This window comes from Rattus norvegicus, chromosome 8 (genome assembly GCF_021556685.1).
Source record: "Rattus norvegicus strain SHRSP/BbbUtx chromosome 8, alternate assembly SHRSP_T2T, whole genome shotgun sequence".
NCBI lineage: Eukaryota > Metazoa > Chordata > Mammalia > Rodentia > Muridae > Rattus > Rattus norvegicus.
In genome coordinates this window covers 63603911-63626454 of record NC_141541.1, presented here as the reverse complement: position 1 = coordinate 63626454, position 22544 = coordinate 63603911, and the positions used below count along the sequence as shown (strand labels likewise).

General features: G+C 38.4%; 1 protein-coding gene across 2 annotated transcripts in view; it reads left to right on the top strand.

Moving 5' to 3' along the window:
- Positions 1 to 22544, top strand: part of Etfa (electron transfer flavoprotein subunit alpha) — a 56798-nt gene that overhangs the window by 13881 nt on the left and 20373 nt on the right. Inside the window, 7 exon segments of one of the 2 annotated variants that reach the window (NM_001009668.1) lie at positions 84 to 165; positions 266 to 348; positions 6810 to 6909; positions 8288 to 8398; positions 8951 to 9052; positions 10182 to 10250; positions 13014 to 13096. In NM_001009668.1, the coding sequence (NP_001009668.1) occupies positions 84 to 165; positions 266 to 348; positions 6810 to 6909; positions 8288 to 8398; positions 8951 to 9052; positions 10182 to 10250; positions 13014 to 13096 (630 nt within the window). 2 annotated transcript variants of the gene reach the window in all.

Genomic DNA, 22544 nt, shown 5'->3' with positions numbered 1-22544 from the left:
AGATTTTATGCTTGGTTAAAACATAACTGTTGGTTCATTGTGTCTCTTAGGTCGATACTTAGAAACCCTTCTCTTTATCACAGGTGGTACAGGATCTCTGTAAAGTAGCAGGCGTGGCAAAGGTTCTGGTGGCTCAGCATGATGCGTACAAAGGCCTTCTTCCAGGTGAGGTGTTCCAGTGGGAAAATGTGGTGTCTGTTCTGCTCGAATATATGATTATGAAGATGGCATGAAATGTGTTTCACAAAATGTGTTTACTTCTCAGAGGAACTCACACCATTGATTTTGGAAACTCAGAAGCAGTTCAGTTACACACACATCTGTGCTGGAGCATCTGCTTTTGGAAAGGTGAGAAGGGAAGTCTGACCTTTCTACTTGAACAGCATGAATTTCACTGGGCTGGAAATGTAATGGTCTTTATTTAAATAGCCAGTCCTGACTTGCTTGCACTAAAGGGCATACTGCTAACATTTATTCTTTCAAGATTTCATCAAATTTTCAAATTTTGTCACAGAGGTAACTATCCTTTTAGAATTTTATTAAATTTATTAACCTGCTACTTTCAGGTTTTCTAATTGGCCCAGATAAAACTATTGTTAAATGGAATTTTTTCTGTGTGTTTAGTCCTGTGTGGTTGTCGTCCCCCCTCCCCCCCATCCCCAGGCAGTGTTTCTCTCTATAACCCTGTCTGTCCTGGTACTCACTCTGGCCTCAAACACTTGACTCTGCCTCCCAAGTGCTGGAATTACAGTTATTCATTTAGAGTGATTTACTTGGATGGCTGGTGGAAATAATAGAAAATAGAAGTCTGTCTAGGGGTTTGGGAAGGACTGTGTTATAGCTTGGGATAGCATTAAAGATGGGTATAGTCTGACCATATGCACTCTTATTGTTTTGCCAGCAAACATTTGTGAACCCCCAAAAAACTACCATGGAGCTGAATTCAATGTAGTCGTATTAGGGTCTCTTTATTCAAGCTGGAGCTTGGGCCACACCACAGTCTCTGACTCAGGAGAATGGGATCTCCTCCCCCCCCAGGCCAGTTTCAGGCATGCATTTGTAGAGGCAAGAAGGTATCCAGCTGGCACACATCTGACTGGGGTGTGGGGCATTATGGCCTTTAACATAATTAATTGACTGGTGCTGAGAGCCAAACCATAAACTTAACTGTTTTCCTCCTGACTGGTGGTTGTTAGGAAGTGAAGTGTCAGGGACAGGCTTATTACCTGGAGATGCAGACTTGTTGGGAAATAACCTGGACACTGGTGCTAGATGTAGGTCTTGTTGGGGGGTACCCTGGAAACTGGTGCTGCTAATTAACTTGATTTAGCCTTAGGTCAGGTTATCTAAGATGAAGACTGAACCCAAAAGATTTAGTCTTTCATTCCCGCTTCCTCTGAAGACCCAACCATAGGGCTTCCTGAAGTTATTATATTTTATAAGGGGGTCGGGGTTGTCATCACTCAGTCCTCATGGTGTCCCTGGGGCTTGGGTAGGGGCCTCATCAGTTGGAGACAGGAGGGAGTTCTGAGGCTGAATTTTCCTCAGGATCATCTTCAACTGTAAACGGGTCTATGATTTCATGCTGCACTCCTGTGAGCTTTAGGGCAAGGGGAAGAAGACCTGTTTTATAGAGAATATGAAGTTTAGGCCAAACATGTTTATGAGACCACTGGACACCTTTAAGATCATCTAGCAATTGGTGATTCTGGAACTCAGAGATTACCCCTGTATGTTAAGAACAAGAGGGGGCCGGGGTATCTCAAACATGATTTCATCTGGAAAGGGGAGTTTCATATCCAGTAGAGAGCAAAGGGAAGGAGAGTTACTCAGTCATTATGAGTCTCTTAGATCAGTTTAGTTATGGTCTCTTTTACGGTTTTGCTCATACTCTCTGCCTGTCCTGAACTCTGGGGTCTACATGTACAATAAAGTTTCCAATATTGGCTAGCCCCTGACCTGCCTGGGACATAAAAGCTGTCCACTGCCTGACCCTATCATCTGGGGAAACCCACACCTTGGTAGTATGTCCTCTAAGAGCTTCTTTGTCACCATGGATGTAGTTTTATGCTTAGTGGGGAAAGCTTCAGTCCAACCTGAAAAGGTTATCTATAGACATCAGTAAATATTTATATCTAAATTGTTCTGGTTTTTACCTCTGTGAAGTCTGTCTCTCAGTAGACACTAGGCCTTGTGTCCCACCGGCAGGCTTTACAGCTCTTACCAATCTCAGCTATCTTTGCGTTTATTTAGCATTGGCATCTCTAATTCTGATATTATGATGTCATATCAAATCCTGCATTCTCCGAATGCATGTGTGGTAAGAGCAGTGGATCTTCTGAAGTATGTGCGGTCCCATCTCTACTGGCACAATGAGTTTGTAATCTGCTGTTCTTAACCACCCCTCATAACACTGGGACATGGGCAAATTTCTAACCCAGATTACGTCATCTTTTGAATACTTAGGGTAGTCAGGGAGTATAGAATCCTTTGGTTCCAGGGAAGTCAGGGGCAAGAGAGGTCCAATTTCTAGGGCAGCCTGATGGCTGCTTTAGCTTTTCTATTGTTGCCCTCTGAAACTAGGTTGTGATGATTTGAATAAGAATGACCCCTATAGGTTCATATGTTTGAATACTTGGTCCTCAGTTGGTTGAACTGTTTGAGAAGGATTAGGAGTTGTGACTTTGATGAAGGAAGTATGTCACTGGGAGATACCATTCCCAGTTAGTGTTCTCTGCCTTGCTTGGATGGAGATGTGAGCTCAGCTGCTGCTCCAGCACCGTGGTAGTCATGGACTCCAATCCTCTGGAACCATGAACCCCAAATCAAATGCTTTTCTTTTTTACAAGCTGCCTTGGTCACCTCAATAGAAAAGTAACTAAGACATTTGTAAACTGTCATGTGGGTGCTGGAAATTGACCCTGAATCCTTTGGAAGAGCAGCCAATGCTTACGTATAATCACAGTTACCTAGGAAGTGGAGACAATAGAATTGTAAGGATTGCCTGGAAAACTTAGAAAGACTTTGTCTCAAAATAAAAAGTAAAAGAGAGTCCTAGAGAAATGGCTCAGTGGGTAAGAACTCTGCTCTGCAAGAATGAGGGTCTGAGTTCAAGTCTTCAGCACCCATATAAGGGCATGGCTGCATGTGCTTATAACTCTAAAAGTGGGGATTGGTTACAGGAAGATACTGAGAGCTCACAGGACAACCAGCCTAACCCAAAGAGTCAGTTTCTGGTTCAGTGAGAGACCTTGCCTCAAGGCAATAAGGTGGAGCGCAATAGAAGGTTCTGCTTTGGCCACCTCATATATGTGTACAGATGTATACAAAGGTATGCACTCATGTGCATGTAGACAAACATGCACACACCTCAAAAAGAAAAGGGGCTGATTTGTAAATCTGCTTGACTACTCATGTGCACAAAGCTTGGCTCATTCCTCAGTACAAGAAAAATAGCTGTGCACAAATATGCGCTTAGTAGGAAAGTTGGATGTAGTATAGTAGTATAAAGAACACGGTACAGATCCCTTTCATATTTCCAACTTACACTTCCTATTTCAGGAGTGTACCTCTTAGCAATGAACATGTTCTCTCAGGCCTCTTCCTATTAGTCTTTAAATCGTTCATGCACATACGTATTTGTATTGTTTTGTGACTAGGACCTTTTGCTTAATAACATCTAGAAAATATTAGCTCACAATGTGTTTGTCTGCATAATGGTTCCATGTTAGTCAGGGTCAGCTAGGATGTTGAATTTCAGTCACTTGCTTCAAAGAAAAAATCTTGTACATACATCTTTGTATACGTACGGTAGCATATCTTTAAAATTGAGTTCTAAAAGTAAAACAGGTGAGTGAAAGACAGTGCTTTAAACATTTTTGGTAGAAATTGTTAAATTGCCAATACATGGTACTATAAATTTTAACATCTCCCTCTAAATTGATGGATGAATCTTTGTAGACAACCCAGTCTCTTGAGAGTACTGCTTCTGTGTTGGGTAATTAAATCTTGAGTTTGGTTAACGAAAGTTTACCTGCAAGACTGTGAAACTGTGTTTTAATCCTCAAATTTTATTGCTCTGGCCTTGACTTTATGACAGATAAAAGATTGACAGTAAGAGCTACAAAGTAGATAGACGCTTGTGCTGTAACATACATTTCAAATGTGAATGCATTTGAAATGAGGAAAAGTCCATAGGAGGAATTGCATAGGGAGACAATAGTATGTCTGTGACAAACCTGTTAATGTGTTTATTACTTTTTTGTCACCGTGAAAAAAAAATAACCTGAGAAAAGGAGGTATGTTATCTTGGCTCATGATTTTAATCACTCTGTCCTGTCACTGGCCCTGAGGTAAATTGGGAGGTCATGGTCCATGATAGAGTACATGAGAAGACATACTTGCTAACCTGGTAGTGGCAGAAAACAGAGAGAAGGGGAGGGAGAGGAGAGGAGAGAAGAAAGAATGAACAAGTCAGTATTTCCTTTGACGTACACTACAATCTTGCCATAGGTCCTATTTCCTAAAGGTTCTGTCATCTTCAAGTGCAGTCCATGATAGAACCAGGCCTTTAACACATGGGTACTCGTCAAAATATTCCACCTCCTTCACCATAAGGGAAATGCACATTAAAACTTTAGATTCTACTTCATCCTCATTAGGATAGCCATCATCAAGAAAACAAAGGACATTCTGGTGAGGATGTAGGGAAGAGAGAACTTTATTTACTGCTGGTGGAAGTATAAACTAGTTCAGCCATTATAGAAATCAGGTTTCTCAAAGAATTAAAAGTAGAACTATTAATTAAAAGTATTAATTAAAAACTATTAATTAAAAGTAGAACTATCATATGAGCCAGCCGTACCATTCCTGGGCTTACCCAAAGGACCCTATATCCTACCACAGAGATACTTACACACATTACTGTGAAATTACTCACAATAGCAAGGAAATAGAACCAGCTTAGATACCCATCCGCAGATAAATGGATGCAGAAAATGTGTGAATGCATGGCATAAGAAATAAAAATGAAAATTTCAGGAAAATAGATGAATCTGGAAGCTCATATATTGAGATGACCCAGATTCAGAAAGACAAATACAACATACTCTTTCTCTGGTGTGCAGTTCTGAGCTTTGAATGTTTGTATGTGTCTGTATGTATGGGTATGGGTCATGAAAGTAGAAAGGGGACCTCAGAGGAAAGAAGGAGTGTTTAGGAAGAGACAGGATGGTAGGGCACAAGAAGGTGGGAAAGAGACCTCTGGGGTGGAGAGGTAGTGGAAATGGGAATGGGGGGATCTTCAGAGCAAGGAAACTAATGTTGGTACATTTTAGTAGTCAAGGCCAGAGTTCATGTTTGAAAGAGGATTACTATCTAATGCAGGTATGACAAAATGCACACTATAACTTTTTCCCTCAGAAATTCTACAGTCAGGAAACTGATCCTGTCAGTACTTGTAATATCACTTTGTAGGAAGTCACTAAGTAGAAACAGGACAGAAACAGAAGAGAACTAGAAAACACACAACCCCTACCTTCAGAGTGCTTAGAATCCTTGTTTGGGGTTATACAGCGTGGATATTAAATTATTTTTAGAACAAAAGTCCATGCTAGTCAAGGCTAATACATTGTAATTATATGTGCATGTGGGAGAATACAGAGTGAGGTAGAATGACAGATAGTTTGGAAGAATCTTTACAGAAGAGAGAGAACCAGTTTGTGGTGTGATCTTGAATGCATGCCTTCCAGAAGCAGTGTCACAAAGCCAGGGAGGAACCACTGAATGAACTATGAAGAATCTTTGTGGGATAAAAAAAATCAATGCTTCTCGGGACTGGAGAGATGGCTCAGTATTTAAGTGCACTGACTGCTCTTCCAGAGGTCCTGATTCAATTCTCAGCAACCACATGGTGGCTCACAACCATCTGTAATGGGATCCGATGCCCTCTTTTGGTGTATCTGAAGACAGCTACAGTGTATTCACGTAAAATAAATAAATCTTTTAAAAAGCAGTGCTTCTCTTTTAAAATTACATATATCATGTAAAAGAACCTCAGTCCAGAACTTGGAAATTTAATCTTCACTAAGTGACTCTCTTCTGCTTTAGAATCCTGGAATCATAGTAGAATTTTAACTGGACATGTAGAGATTCTCTTTCCTCTCACTACAAGATGTGCTAACTAACACCCAAGGGGATTTTGACCTGCTTACAGATTTGGCTACTATGAACAAAGTTACACATGTATAACATATGGCTGTCATTTGCCTTTGTCAACAAGAACATGCATGCTTGTTTCTGGTGTTCATTTTATGTGTGACACACAAGGGCTGCTGTACTTGATCTGTTTATACAACATGAACTTGACAAAGATTGTACGGTCTGTTGAAATTTTTCTTTTATATTTTCTAGTAAATATATATAATAAAAGCTTTTCCAGTATTTTACTCTTCTGATTTTTTTCTCTTTCTCTTGTTTAAATTCAGGGATCCATAACTGTCACATTTTGTACTTGATATTTATTAGGGCAGTAGATCTCATAATTTATCAAATTGAATCAGCTTCTTATTACTATAAATCTTCTATTACTCTTAATATACAGAAATGGTAGACACTTAATTTCAAAGAGTACCTCAAAAGCTGGACTGATGTCCCTTGTCCAAAGATACATGTGAAGTGTGAAATATTTGAATTTGAATTCAAATTTATGCAGAAGATCCATCTCCCTTTAAAGGGGTTTAGAAGATGCCATTGTTGATCATTATATCAGTCAGCTTGACTTTGTGTAAGTCACTGCTTTTTTCTTTCAGAACCTTCTGCCCAGAGTAGCAGCCAAACTTAATGTTGCCCCAGTTTCTGACATCATTGAGATCAAGTCACCTGACACATTTGTGAGAACTATCTATGCAGGTAAGTTCTAAGGAAGATAATCAACATGCTAATTTTCACAGTATACATAAATCTTAAAAATAGGATTTGGAAACAAACCTACAATTAAATGGACCATCTTAAAGGTTTCTGAGAAATGCTTTAGTTGAGAATAGCTACTAGACCCCACCATGGCATTCTGTCTGATTTATTACGTACACAGTGCTTTTATACTGGCCTTAACGGTTTATGGAGTGACATCTCCCCCGACAGTGGTTAATAAAAATTAAGTTTGCCATGTGATATATATGTATTTTAAAATTTTAATTGTGATGTTATTATATCACTTCTTCCTCCAACCTCTCCTGTCATTCCCTTTGCTGTCAATTGATGGCCCATTTTTCTTTTTCACACACATATACATACACATATGCATAACTATATAAATACAGCTACCATATCTGTTTAGTTTGCTTGTATATATATGATTTCAGAGCTGGCTATTTCTGTTTGGATAGCCAGTTGTATTGGACAACCAATTAAAGGTTCATCCCTGAGAGAGACTAGTTCTCCCTCTCTCGGCAGTCATTACTTCTTTGTTTAGTGATGGGACCTGTGAGACCCCACCCTTCCATTTTAGCATAGCTATTGCTGTTGTCATTGTTCAGTTCTTGTTTAGGTGGCTATATTTTATAAGTAGTACCTTGACAGGCAAACCCTTTTGAAAATAGTATTCTCAGTCTTTGCTTTCAATGTGCAATTGAAGTTCAGTGTGCATTAAGCAATTCATTTCAGCATCTCTTTGATTAATTATTTCTAAGCACATTGATCTCCAGTGGGGCTGGAGAAGGCAGCAATTTCAGTTACTGCCTTTGTTCTAGTTACAGTTGTTGTATGTTCCATCAGACCTGTAATTTTCATTATATTCAAATCTTCAAATATTCAAGTATTTGGTCATAGTGTCAGTCACTCAGACTGTGAAATGTCTTATCCTTTTAAAACTTTGGTTTCTCTGAACTTGTATTTTATGCCCTGCCATGCTTCCACATTATCTTCCTTTGACATGAATAGCAGTTGCATTTGTACTAAGGTATAGCAGCTCATATTTTTGGTTGGTGATAGAGTTGACTTGGGAGAAAGAAGCTTACTTCCCACTCCCTGCTGCTGAGAGGTACCTTCTCACCACAGCCACCTGCTTCAGTTTGTTGATTCCAGGCGGTAACTCTGGCTTTAAAAGACATGCAGAACTGTACAGGCAGTCTCTGGTGAAGGTCTTCACCCTGCTTGCTCCTCCTCTCCACTTATCGGGGGTAGGAAACACCTGTCCATGGTTAGTTTTGCTTCATCTTCATAAAATAAATTCTGAGTCTAAGAACAATACTTTTGGCATTCCTTCCTCATAATAAAATTTGTGTTTCAGGAAATGCATTGTGTACAGTGAAATGTGATGAGAAAGTGAAGGTGTTTTCTGTTCGAGGAACATCTTTTGAGGCTGCAGCAGCAAGTGGAGGTAGTGCCAGTTCAGAAAAGGGTAAGTATCCATGTGAGCCTTTATGATAGGTTGGCATTTCTTGTTTGTTTGGCTAATTTTAGAATAAGGGATGGCCTCTACTTAATTTCTAATGCAAAGTAAAAATTCAACTGACTCATATTCCAGGGTTCTATAAATAATTATAATTTATGTCTGTTTCATATCATCTTGGTACAAAGATAATCACTTTGGTAGATTAAAGAGTAGGAGAGAAGATAAATTACAATGAAGCTGTTACATTTGTATCAGGGCTGTTTAACTCTCATTACTGTTTCCTATTGTGGCATTTGAGTGATTCAGCATAATAGAAGAATGTAATAATGGAAGAAAATAGGGGTTCCACTTAACATGTCTGGCATCTTATTTGAATACTCTTCTCAAAAGAGTTGTGCTCTCTTAACACATTTTAGTTAAAGAAAATGAAATTGGGACTGTGAAAGTTCATGAGCTTAAGTTTCCTAGAATTGAATGTTTTTGTGTTGGTCTTAAAAATAATTACCACTATGTACTTGAAGTCCTCATCATTTTTAATTTGTCTGTCAATGTATGTAGCACCAAGTTCTTCATCAGCAGGAATATCAGAGTGGCTTGACCAGAAATTGACAAAAAGTGACCGACCAGAGCTAACTGGTGCCAAAGTGGTGGTATCTGGTGGTAAGTGAATAGTAATGTAAAAGATGACATAAGCTATGTAGTACACAGACCTCTTCAAAGGAACAGACTTTTATCTAGGTTTCGGTGCTTCTGGGGATGGACTCCAGGGTCTTGAACCTGGTAAGCAAGCACTGTGCTACTGAGCTGAGTCTGTAGTCTCGAGTAAAGGTGATTCATTTTAATTTTACAGATGACAGTAATATTGGTAATTTTTACCAGGAATGTGAAATTAGACCATAAATAAAATGTGGGCTTTCTGTCTCACATCTGGCACTGGGGAGCAAGGCACAAATCTCATCTGCATATCTCTGCTACACGGTATCTTGGTTTTAGAGATGTCCATGTTTTTTTGTGGCATTTGATTGGCTTCTGAATTGTAGAAAAAGTGGTTGGAATCTCGGAGTTGTATATAAATCCCCTTCTCCATTCTACTTTTAATGACTTTGAGTGTTATACTGGTCTGTGTGAATGATACTTGGAAAGCCCTTCACAGTTAATATCAGGACCTGAATGTGGTGTAGGACTTAACATCTTTTTGTATATTATACTCCTTTGAAATTTGTCAGCTGACTGACTGAAAAGGTAAGGATTAATGTGATTTTTAATTAATGTTCCCAATATCCATCTATTGCTCAAGTGGCATTCAGAAGAAATGATTTAATATTTTGCAAAGATGTTTGTCTTGTGTATCAGCTTGTAGTTTCAGGAATTATTAGTCCATATGTGTTCTATGATGGGCCTGTTGCATTTATAATAGGTAGAGTGTGTTTGCTCTCAAGGATTTTGAGATCTAGCCAGAAGTTTTGTTTAGTCATTCAGGGAATATTTACCAAATGCTAATAAGAGTTTGCTAATACCACAGATATGGCAGTGACCTAGAGTGCTGTGGATCAGGCATCTTGGACTTAAAGTGTTTTCATTATTGCAGAGAAACCACAAATATAGTGTTTTTTATGTAGTTAAGTAGCTGCAATGCTGAATGCTTCACAGAAGTCAAAACAGGTTTTGTAGAGGAGTTGGTGTGCTTAATGTGGCAGCTGTAATATGGACATGAGGTTGGGCAGAGTACAACTTGTGTGCACATCATTCATTCATTCATTCATTTGTTTGTTTGTTTGTTTTAAATGAGGTCGGGGCTTGAAGAGTGGAGAGAACTTTAAACTGCTGTATGACTTGGCAGATCAGCTGCATGCTGCAGGTAAGATTATTCTCCTTGTAGCACAGTGCTCTTTTTGCTGGAAATGTTTTCCGTTATGCTTACATATAAGTCCTCCAAACTTGAAGTAATTTTGCTTTCTACTTTTCCTTCATTGACTTAGCTTTATTGACTATTTATCATTTATATAAAATAGCATTTGGCTATGCCATTTCTATTAGTGTATATAACATACTTTGATCATATTTCTTCCATTACTTATTTCTTTTCTGCCTTCCTCTTTTTCCTCTTTCTCTTTCTATATATTTCCCTTATTACTTCCATGTCTTTATTTTTTAAATCTAGATTCCACATGAGAGAAAACATAAGATCTTTACTTTTTCTGTATCTTACTTATTTTGTTTAACATGATCTCCAGTTTTGACCATTATTTCATCCTTTCTGCAATGACTTTCTTAGACCTCCAGTAAAAGCTGAAACATCTATAAAGGTGGTGATGAGGAACATAGTAATTTTTGAAGAATGTGGGTGACAGTTTTACATTTGCCAACTCTTAAGAAACTTTTCTAGTTTTGATTTGTAAAGTACTGAAATGCCAACTTCAGGGCCTACTGCAGACTACTGCTGGCTGTTCTCCACCTCCACACATGCTCTGATTCCTGTATAACTTACATACACACACTGCTTTTCTTTTTTTTTTTTTTTTCTTTCTCTTTTTTTCGGAGCTGGGGACCGAACCCAGGACCTTGAGCTTGCTAGGCAAGCGCTCTACCACTGAGCTAAATCCCCAACCCCAACTGCTTTTCTTTATTGTGAGAAAGAACTAGAGAAATGATAAAAATTAAAAAAGAGCCCATGGAAACAGAAATGAATGCATCTCATGAGCATAGTAAGCTGGAAGGTTGAGGAAGGAATGTCTGGACCTGAAAATGTGCCTCAGACGTAGTTAAAGCTAAAAAGCAAAGATAAAAGAGTTGGAAAGCAGCATTGAAATATCCAGGACCTTAAGAAGTAAAAGTGACGAGATAAAAATCAAAGCCAAGGGGTTGGGGATTTAGCTCAGTGGTAGAGCGCTTGCCGCAAGCCCAAGGCCCTGGGTTTGGTCCTCAGCTCAAAAAGAAAAAAAAAAAAAAAATCAAAGCCAAAACCGACTACAGCTGAAGAGTAATGGGTGTGGTGGAGGTGGGAGAAAAGAACAGGAGGGTTGGTACTGCGAAGCTTGAGACGGTCCAGGATCACACTACACCCAAGCAAAGATCCAGGAACCACAGAAAACACCAATGTATATGTGTAAGTTCCAAGCTATAGCAAGTCAAAGAAGAAGATAAAAATTCTGAAAGAAACCGAAGTGAAAAAAAAAAAGTCTTACCCTATAAAAGTAGCAAAGATAAGTCCATTTGACTTTTCATGTAAGTAAGATGAGAATAGGGAATAAGGCTTCAAGTGTTGAGAGGAAAAACCCCAGTGACCCATAATTCTGTACCCCTGGAATGTATAGAATGAACAGGGAAACTCAGTTGAACTCAGCAATTAGCTGGATTGAATTAACATCTATTGATGTCTTTGTTACACAACAGCAAATTCTCAAGCTGACAGGAGCATTCACCAAGGAAGACTGCATTTGCGACCATAAAGTGGCTTATGTGCTGTCTGTTCTTAGCTTGAGCTAGATGTCTGTAACTGAAACGTAGTTGAAAAATCCCAAGATGTATGGAGAGATTAAACAGCACATTTCTATGTAACATATGAGTAAAGGAAAACGTCTTAAAAGAAATACTTTGAGCTAAATGAAAAAAAGGCATATGGTACAGTGAAGACAGTGGTGTTGGGGAGGGGAATTTATCCTGAATGTGGGCATTGAACTGAGGGCCTCCCACACATTAGGCAGGAGCTCCACTATTGAGCTATATATGTATGCCCCCCTTTTATATAGCTGTGAGCACAGACCTGTACACTAAGATGAGCTCTTATGGGGAAATTTATAGTACTAAATATGTATAAGAAGAAAAAGGCAATCTAAGTTTAATCATCTTAAGAAACTACAGCAAGAAGGATAGATTAATGCAACGGTATACAGAAGGAATACCTCAGTCCCTTTCCTTCACTCTCCAGAAGGGGTGGTTGTGCCCTAAGAATAGACCTCCTGTGGAGAAGAAACCAGTTATGTTTTTATTTATTAGTTTAATATGAGATACTTGTTAAACTTCAATCTTATGTTGAATATGACTTTATCTGATCATAAGAGGTAATGGTTTTATACAGCAGTTCTTCAAAAGTCATAAGGCTAGTATATAAAGGAACAATATATAGTATCCCTTAAGTAGATTATAATACGGAATGTATGGATGCCTTTTTGAAAAAAACAAACAAACAAACATCAGAAGCCAGTCAAATTCAAAAAGTGAAATTCATACCTAGAGTAGTAGTGCATGCCTTCAAATATGCAGAAAGCAGAGAGAGGAGGATCTCTGTGAGTTTAGGCCAGTGTGGTCTACATAGTGAGCTCTGGAATATCCAGGACTACATAGAGAGACCCTGCCTCAAAAACAAACAAACAAACACACCAAAACAAAGAAATTTATGAGAATAGTACACAATGAAAATAATTTTCTTGAAAAAGTACTTGTATTTAGTATTTAGAGTGCTTGATCAGTTACAAATCATTGATCAGGTTTTTTTTTTAAAGTGAGTCCTTTAATACTTTTTGACTGTAAATTCTTAGGATGTTGTTCATAGTTGTTGGTGACTATCTCACTAGCTGAATAATAATCAGAGCCTGAAGATACGACACTTCCTCCCTTTCAGTTGGTGCTTCCCGTGCTGCTGTTGATGCTGGCTTTGTTCCCAATGACATGCAAGTTGGTCAGACAGGAAAAATAGTAGCTCCAGTAAGTATTGCAATAAAATATACCCTGCAGAATTCTGTGGGGATCAGCACTCATGTATTTGTTGGACAATAATTTCAGTGATTTATGTCTTTCTCAGTGATCCTACACAGCTAACCATTATGATGGTGACTGTGTCCTCACAAGATCTGGAAGGTTTTATCTTAATAAAATGCTTAGCAGCTTTAAAATTAGAAATTATTTTGCAAAAAGATTTAAAGCAGTATGAGGTCACAATGTTGTGTTGTTACTGTCATTGCCTTTGTTGTCATTTGTGTGTATGATGTGGTAGAGAGAGAACCTAGGACTCTGTTCATGCTTGGCAAGTGCTTGTCCACTGACCTACATCCCTACCTTATTTTATTGTTGCTGTTATAAATTTACACTGATAATATTTATTTTCCATAAAGTATAAAAGAAGTTAAGACAACCAGACTATTTAAGTCAAGCCTATATTTGTTAGACCTTTGATGGTACTTACAGTCTTGTGTGCTCTTGAGCACCTAGTTTAGTTCTCCATTTTTATCTGTTTGCATGAATTTCAGGAAATTCTTCAGATAAGTAATACTAGAATATTCCTTTTTGCCAAGAGGATGGGACAGAATCTCAGTCTATAGTCCAGCTGGCCAAGAGCTTAATAAGTCATCCTGCTTTAGCCTCCCAAGTGCTGGGATCTCAGGCTTAAACCATCACACCTAGCCAGATAAAATATTCTAAAATCCTTTGCAGAACTTAAAAGGGAAATGTAGAAAATGTTGACTTGAAAGTTGAGCCTTTTAAAACATCTCCTGACCATTCATATTTTATAAGTAATGTATTGAATCATTTTCCAGTTTAAATTTATATTGCATGAGACATGAGGAAAATATTTTTATATAACTCAAAACAAAATGGTTTTTTTGTTATTTCAAAACAAGGTCTTATATCACATCCATCAAAATCCCCTAGAACCCTAGTTTATTAGATGATGACTTCAAAATCATCTTTTAAAACCTTTTCACACAAAATATTTTGATCATGTTTTCTCTTCCCTAACTCCTTTAAGCCTTCTCTTAGGTTGTTTTGAAATACTTTGTCCTTCTAAAGTTGAATTGTTTATCTTTTATTGTCTCCTTCTAGAGTCTCTTCATATAGTTTGTATACAAATTATTTTTCAGATATGTATTGTGATTCTTTTTCCCCATGCTAGGACTCTCCTGTTCTTTTTCATTTGATGAGAAAAAATGTTTCATTTTAACAAAGTTTTGTGAAGCAATCTTTCTTCTTTTGGCTAATATATTCTGTGTTACTTCGCTTACTTGAAGCAGAGACAGTCTCAGTACTGAATATAAGCACTAAAACTCTTCATAAATTAAGTCAAAGCCCTGTGTGACTGACTTGCTTGTCATACCACATTAGTCTGCCCAGGAAAGTGGATTTATTGAGCAGATGAGCTGGAGCCATCCATGACATTTAATTAGGTGTGGCACACATATTTTTTGTGGAAGTCTTGCATGTACAGTTTTATGTGAGTAGACACATTCAGGCTTGAATTCATAAAAGATCAACAGCTTCCTAATCAAACTACTTTCCTAAGAAACTCAGTGTATACTCTGAAGTAGCAAGCAGACTTGCTGACAGAAGGGCACTCATAGTTATTAAATAGGAGCAGGAGCAGGCAGTGGCTGGCGGCATCCTTTCTTGTATTGAAAGTAAGTTTTCAGCTTTATTCAGCATTGCTCTTAGAATATAGAACTATCGAATTTTGCTCATTAAACATTAAATGCTTCAAAAATTTTAACATTGCTCCCATAACCTGACAGAGAATTGTAATATATTAAGTCTCTATTTGGGCACTGTGCTAGTTACTTGTCTTGTTGCTCAGACAAAATACCAGACAAAAAAAACTGAAGGAAGGAAGGTTTACCTCTGCTCACAGTTTCAGGGTCCAGTCCATCACAGTGAGGAAGACTGGACAAGAGCTTAGTAAGGTCACACTGAATCCAGTCAGGAAACAAAGATAGATGTTGGTGCTCAGCTCACTTTCCTCTTTTCACTCCGCCAGGAATCTCAGGCCATGGGGTAGTATCATTCACTTTCAGAGTGGGACCTCCCTGTCCTGCTAAGCCTTTCTGGAAATACCCCCAAAAGCACTCACAAAGACATACTTCTGTTTCAGTGATGATTCTAAGTTGACAATGAAGGTTGACCATTATACGCATGGATGTATAAATTGTATATTTTTAACACACACACACACACACACACACACACACACACACACACACACCATGTGGTCTAAATCTTTTTTGGGAAACAATCAATTTGCAAGTATAGAACAAAACATTTTTGTTTGTGTGACCATTTGAGAGTAAGTTGTTAATATGATGCCTCGCAGTTTCAAACACATGCATTTTCCTCCATAACCGCACTGCAGGCTGTTATGTCAGAGCATTAACAGTGGCCCAGAATACCATCTAGTTAATCAGACTCCATTTGTATTTTGTCTGTTATTTCATTAATGCTCTTTACATCAAGAGATACTAGTTTAGAACCACATATTGCATATATTTGTCATGAGTCCTTCAGGCCTAGATTCTCAATCTTATTTTTACATGAGGAACTTCAGGATTATGGGGTAACTATTGCATTACTGGCTATTTAGGTATTTTCCTTTTAAAGTGTTTATTGAAATCTTTTGCTTTATTGATTTATAGAAGTTTTAAAAATTAGTCTACTGGGAAGTTTCTTGTTTACTTTTTCCACTCTGTGTTATTCCTACTTATTTTTCTGAGATGATATCTAATTGAGGAACTTCTTTGTTATTTCTAATCTACTGCAAGCTCTCATAATGAATGGAATTTATTTGCAGAGTCCGGTTCTCCCCCATGGTTCTCTCTTTGGAATTTTCTCCACATTTCCAGCTAGTGTGGGAGCCACAAAGCTTCTGTATATTTTCTTCAACCAGTCAGACTGCATTTTTTATCTAAAGGACTTGATTTCTGATTGGCCTTTGTCCCTGTGGAGCGGAGAAGTGGACTCATATCTGCGTGCTTCCCTGCCCTACAGAATTTTGGCTGCTCAAATGCTACCTGTCAGTTTTGATTTCCAACATATTTAAACAGTTGCTGTCTGTATCTGAACCAGGTCTATAGTTGCTTTAGCAGATGAGCCTGATACGAGCTATCCTTGTAGGACCAGAGACCTGAGCCCTGAACTGAATGTGTTACTTCATGTGCTCGCTGACTAGTGTGGAGCTGGGTCATTGTCACCCTAAATAATATCTTCATTAATGCTACTTAATATTGCATCAAGGTGTTGGCGGCCATACCCCACAATAGGCAAGATTACACTTCTGAACATCCAAAATTTCTCACCACCTCCACCCATTTGAACTGTGTGCTATTAAATACATTTCCACTAATACTAATGCAGCATTCTTTGTTTTTAAAGCTAAATACAGCACATTCATTTGTTCTTATTAAATGGTCCCATTTTGCCACTTTTGAACATTTCACGACTTTATTTCTTTTCCCATTCTGTTATTAGAATATTCAGTATTTTGATTTGGTGCAGTTTTGTAACAACTTTGGAAAGTATCATCCCTGTTTTTTCTGGTTGTAAGGAGCCAAAAATGCTCTGCGTCAAGTTCAGACCATATAAAGTCAGTCTTTTTACTTGTACAAAATAACTGTTTAATTTTCTTTATTAATCTGAGAAAATATATAATACCCAAAATATGCCCTGAATTTATTTACATGGTTTGTTTGTTTGTTTGTTCTTATCATTCAGAACAATTTACAAAGTGTGAAACAGTTCCAGTATCTTTACAAGCTCACACTCTCACAGGGTGTAGACTTGATCGGAAGCTGCTTGTTAATTCACAGCTTACTACTGTGGCAATGACTGCTTTTTATTTTTAATTAACTTTTGATTTGGAGTTAATTTTAAACTTAGAAAAATAAAAATAATACAATGTACATGTATAGATTATTTTCTAAACTGTTTTACATTGTAACATTGTGGCTTTCTGCCCCTGAATACCTGAATGTGTAATTTTTTCAGACTAGAAATATTCTCATCTGAAGTACAGTTACATTTATTAATTTTCTTTTTACATTTATTACTTTTTGTGTGTGCCTGTACGCATGTGCATCTCTTTGTGTGTGTGTGCGTGGTCTGTCTGAGTGTGCATAAGTGGACAACAGGAGTCTTTCTCTTTCATTCACAACCTCACCACCTTTGTTATTCTTTTTTCTTTTTCCAAGACAGGGTTTCTTCGTGTAGCCCTGGCTGCCCTGTAAATCATTTTGTAGATCAGGCTAGCCTTGAACTCAAATACCCACCTGCCTCTGCCTCCCAAGGGCTGACATTAAAGGTATGTGTCAGCACTCCCAGCTCTACCCTATTTTTTTAATTAATTAATTTTATGTGTGTGGCTGTTTCATCTGTATGTATGTATGTGTGTGTGTGTGTGTGTGTGTGTGTGTGTGTGTGTACGTACGTACGTACGTACACACACCATATGCCTGCCTGGTGCTGAGAAGATGGTGTTGGATCTCCTGGGACAGTAGTTGCAAACTGTTGTGAGCTGCTGTGTGGATGCAAAGGCTTGAATCTGGGTCCTCCAGAATAACAGTTAGTGCTCTTAATTGCTGAGCCCTCGCTCTAGCTCCAGCTCTAGTTTAGTTTTTTATTTTCAAATTTTGTTTGTGCTTTTATTTTCATTTTTTATATTTTAAAGATTTTCCATTTATATATTTTATGTATATGAGTACTTTGAATGTCTGTCTGCACACCAGAAGAGGACATGAGATTCTATTATACACAGTTGTGAGCTGCCATGTGAGTGCTGGGAATTGAACTCTGGAAATAGGAACCCTGGAAGAGCAGTCAGTGCTCTTAACCACTGAGCCATCTCTCCAGTACCCCATTTTCTGCATTTTAATATCCCAGCTTTATCATTGATCTTCATATTCATTACTAGTTCTGACCCAGTACGGAATCTCCCTTTGAGTCAAGTAGTGCATGCATTCATTGTTGCCTTGAGCCTTCGCTTTCTTGGTTGTGGTGAGCAGTAGTGCTTGGTTCATATTTGATTTCAATCTTAGGTTCTCTCAGTATTCATGACCCTATTCCCTACTGCCTACCTATGACAGGCAAGCTTTCCAATCTCTGTGTGATTGATGACACTTTAGTTTTGAGAAAGTTTAAGTGGCAAATGAAGAAAGATTGGAAAGCTATGTGGCCCTCTCTAGATGTGGGCTACAAATTTGGCATTAGACTTTCTAGAAGCCAGTTCATATTAGGACACAAGATCAGTGCCCTGATTTACAGTGTCCCAAAGGTAAAACAAACTAATTGTACATGGGAAGTATCATTTGGCCTGGTATCAAGATCAGAGAATATCCCCTGAGTCCATCTAAAGAAGACACTATTGATTGACATTCACAACAATATCTTTACTATAAATAGAACAGTAGTTTATAGGGTTGTTTTTATAATGCCCTCAGTGTGGGCCAATTGTATGGTAAGTGCATTTCCAAGAGAGGCAGAAACTATTTGGTTCTGTGTCTGCTACTCAGGCTTATGTTATAGTAAAACTGCTGTCTGGCAATTAAGTTGTCAAACCCTTCTTCAAATGAATTTTATTAGAAAGACTAGATCTGCAGTCAGGTGCAAGCTCAGCTTTCTCCCTCTGCAAGATGATTAGAGCCTAGAGCACAGGGTAAAGACTACCTATCTAGGACAAAAATGGCAAACGAGTGTACTTGCTATAAAAGCAAACACTGTACAAAACAAAGCTCCAGCTTGTCCCCTTTGTCAGAGAAAAACACCATCCTTTCCTTTTTGGTGCTAATACTATACCTGCTAACTAGAGTTCATTATTCCTGCCTCCGTAGGGACTCCCTGTGGCCTCGGTGTCTTTCCTCCATCTACTCCTTTTCTATAACTTTGGTTTTTGCCTTTTGACAAATTTCTTAGATTATAAAGGGATTATGTTAATAATTTTTTCCATGGAGAGCAATATCTAAAGATGTGATTCTGGAAGTTGAAACCGGGGGATTTGGAGGAAGTCTTAGTTTTGTGTTGTGATAAAATACTGACCAAAACCAAATTGGAGAGAAAAGGGTTTATTTTTTATTACAACTCCTAGATCACAGTCTATCTCTGAGAAAAGTTAGCTAGGAACTTGTGCAAAAACCTTCTATGAATAACTGAATCAGAGACCATGAGAGAACACTGCTTACTGGCTCACTGTTTGCTTTCTTGTGCAATTCATAACCACCTGCCCAGGCAAGCACTGACCATAGAGGACTTTGGCCCTTCTGTAGCAATCATCATTTAAGGAAATGTACTACAATATGCCCACAGGAAGTATGAAAGAAACCATTCCTCAGCTTAACATCCTTCTTCCCCTGTGACTCTAGTTTGTTTTTTTTTTTTAACTTGTTACTTTTTTCTTTTTTTTTTAAATTGGATATTTTCTTTACTTACATTTCAAATGTTATTCCCTTTCCCGATTTCCCCTCTGGAATCCCCCTATCCCTTCCCCTCTCCCCCTGCATCTATGAGAGTATTCCCCGACTCACCCACCCACTCCTTCCCATCTCCCTACCCTGGCATTGAGTCTTCACAGTGCCAAGGGCCTCTCTCATTGATACCCAATAAGGCCATCCTCTGCTACATATGCAGCTGGAGCCCTGGGTCCTTCCATGTGTACTCTTTGGTTGATGGTTTAGGCTCTGGGAGCTCTGGGGGGGTCTGGTTGGTTGATATTGTTCTTCCTATGGGGTTGAAAACCCCTTCAGCTCCTCCAGTCCTTTTTCTAACTCCTCCACTAGGGTCCCCATTTTCAGTCCAGTGGTTGGTTGAGAGCATCTAACTCTGTATATTTCAAGTCTGGCAGAGCCTCACAGGAGACAGCTATATCAGGCTCCTGTCAGCATGTACTTCTTGGCATCCACAATATTGTCTAGATCCCCAGGTGGGGCTGTCTCTGGATGACCTTTCCCTCAGTCTCTGCTCTACACTTTGTCTCTGTATTTCTTCCTGTGAATATTTTGTTCTCCCTTCTAAGAAGGACTAAAGCACCCATTCTTTGGTCTTCCAACTTCTTGCGCTTCATGTGGTCTGTGGATTGTATCTTGGATATTCTGAGCTTTTGGGCTAATAATATCCACTTATCAGTGAGTGCACACCATGTGTGTTCTTTTGTGACTGGGTTACCTCACTCAGGATGATATTTTCTAGTTCCATCTGTTTGCCTAAGAATTTCATGAAGTTGTTTTTAATAGCTGAGTAGTACTCCATTGTGTAAATGTAACATATTTTTTAATCCATTCCTCTGTTGAAGGGCATCTGGATTCTTTCCAGCTTCTGACTATTATAAATAAGGCTGCTATGAACATAGTGGAGCATGTGTCCTTGTTATATCTTTTATGCCAAAAAGTGATATAGCTTGGTCCAGTTTTCTGAGGAACCTCCATACTGATTTCCAGAGTGGTTGTACCAGCTTGCAGTCTAGTTTGTTTTAAATTGACAAAAAACTAACAAGAGGACCTCACAGATTTCCTTTAACTTCTGAAGTTCAATGATGCTTGATGTGTTTGCTTCTGAATTACTTAGATATGGGCATATGCCTTATAGATTTTATACTTGTGATGGTTTATCATGATAACAATGTGTTAAGGAAAAGCACCAATACACAATTTTGTTTTGTTTTTAATATCAGTAACAACACACTATATGGGTTCTTTATGCCTAGATAATTTATTTTTGAGGATTATCTGTGTAAATGCAAGCAGCTGCCTTTTGTTTGTTCATTAGTTTGCAGTATCCTGCTACATGAATATGTCACATGCCCATTTTATAGTATTTTATAGATGGCCTATATGTTACAGATAGGGAGCTGTACTAACTATTCATGGCATCAGGGTAATTGGAAGCAAGGTGGTAGAAGGTCTCTCAGATCCAAAGAAGAGATGATTATCTTCTTAGCCCCTGAAGTGCTAGAATTAGTGGCTTTTAACCACTAATTTGACTCACTAAAGCTTTGAATCAAAAAGTAATATGCAAAAACATCTCCAGATGGATTTGTTTATGTTCTCTTTACTTGCAGTTACACAGTGTGGACATAACGTATAATCCTTTGTGGAGAGTGACTAAGGGACAACTGCTGAGTGGATTGTATAGTCTCACTTGCATTTATAAGCACCTTAAATGCATACTCAGATAAATTCTTGATTTGGGTTGTTTGTTTGGATGGTGATAGTAATACCTGCTGTACACAATGTGCAAGTTGAGGGTTTGGGATCGTGGCACATACTTCTAACCCTAGTTCTTCAGAAATGGAGGCAGGATGACCAGGCTGTACATGATTCCAGGCCAGGCTGGACTGCAAGACTGTCTTTAAAAAATAAAAAAGGGAGAGAGAGAGAAGAGGGGAGAGAGGAAGAAGGAAGGGAGGGAGGAAGAAGTATGGAAGGAAGTAAGGTTGGTTAACAATCTAGATGCCAGTCAAGCTGCCCGAGTTCTGCTCTTAGCTTACCATTTGCTTCTATTGACCTTAACCTCTTGTGGTACAGTTTCCTGAGACATGTAATAGTGACAATAATCCCTATTTCACAGATTCATACATAATTAGTGAACTAATATACATAAAACCAGTTAAAGGAGAGAGTCCATGTGCATATGTCATATAAAACTGCCTGGGATGTTACAAGTGCTGTGCCCTAGATGATTTTATAGTAACTATTACAGATTCTTTTTTATATATGTGTATAATGTGTTTCCACATGTGTTAATACATAGGGTATGCATCCTATATGTGTTTACAAAGACCAGAAGATGTCTGTTTTTCTTTATTGGTCTTTACCTTAATCGTTGACATAGGTCCTCTCAACTGAATCTGGAGTTGCCCCTTTTCATCTAGGTTGCTCACCAACAAGCATGGGATCTGCTTGTTTCTGGTGACTGGTGCTAGGCTTGCAGGGTGTGTGGATTGTCTCTAGAGTTTACATGGGTACTTTGTGTTTGAACTCAGATCCTCTTGCTTTTACAGGAAGTGCTCTGACCCACTGGTTCACCTCCCCAGCCCCTACAGATTCTTAGAAGATTCTGTTGTTTGAAATCATGAACAATCATTAAATCAATTCTCTGACATTTGTCAAGCTCATTGGATTTTATTATGATTCATTATTTGTTGGAGTTCAGAGTTTTAAGTTTACATTGTGACCAGATTTAGTATGACTTTTTAAGTCTTGATATGTTTGGGAGTACCCTTCTGGATTGCTCTCAGTGATCTGTTTGATTATGCCGACCTGACCTTCCTAACCATCCAAACACATAAGCATGTTGTAATCACTAGAGAATCTGCTATCTGTTGCCAGAGACAGTGTCCTTACACTTAGTGCAGCGTCTTAGTACGTGTGGATTACTTTGCCTATATTTTGATATTTTACTGACAAAT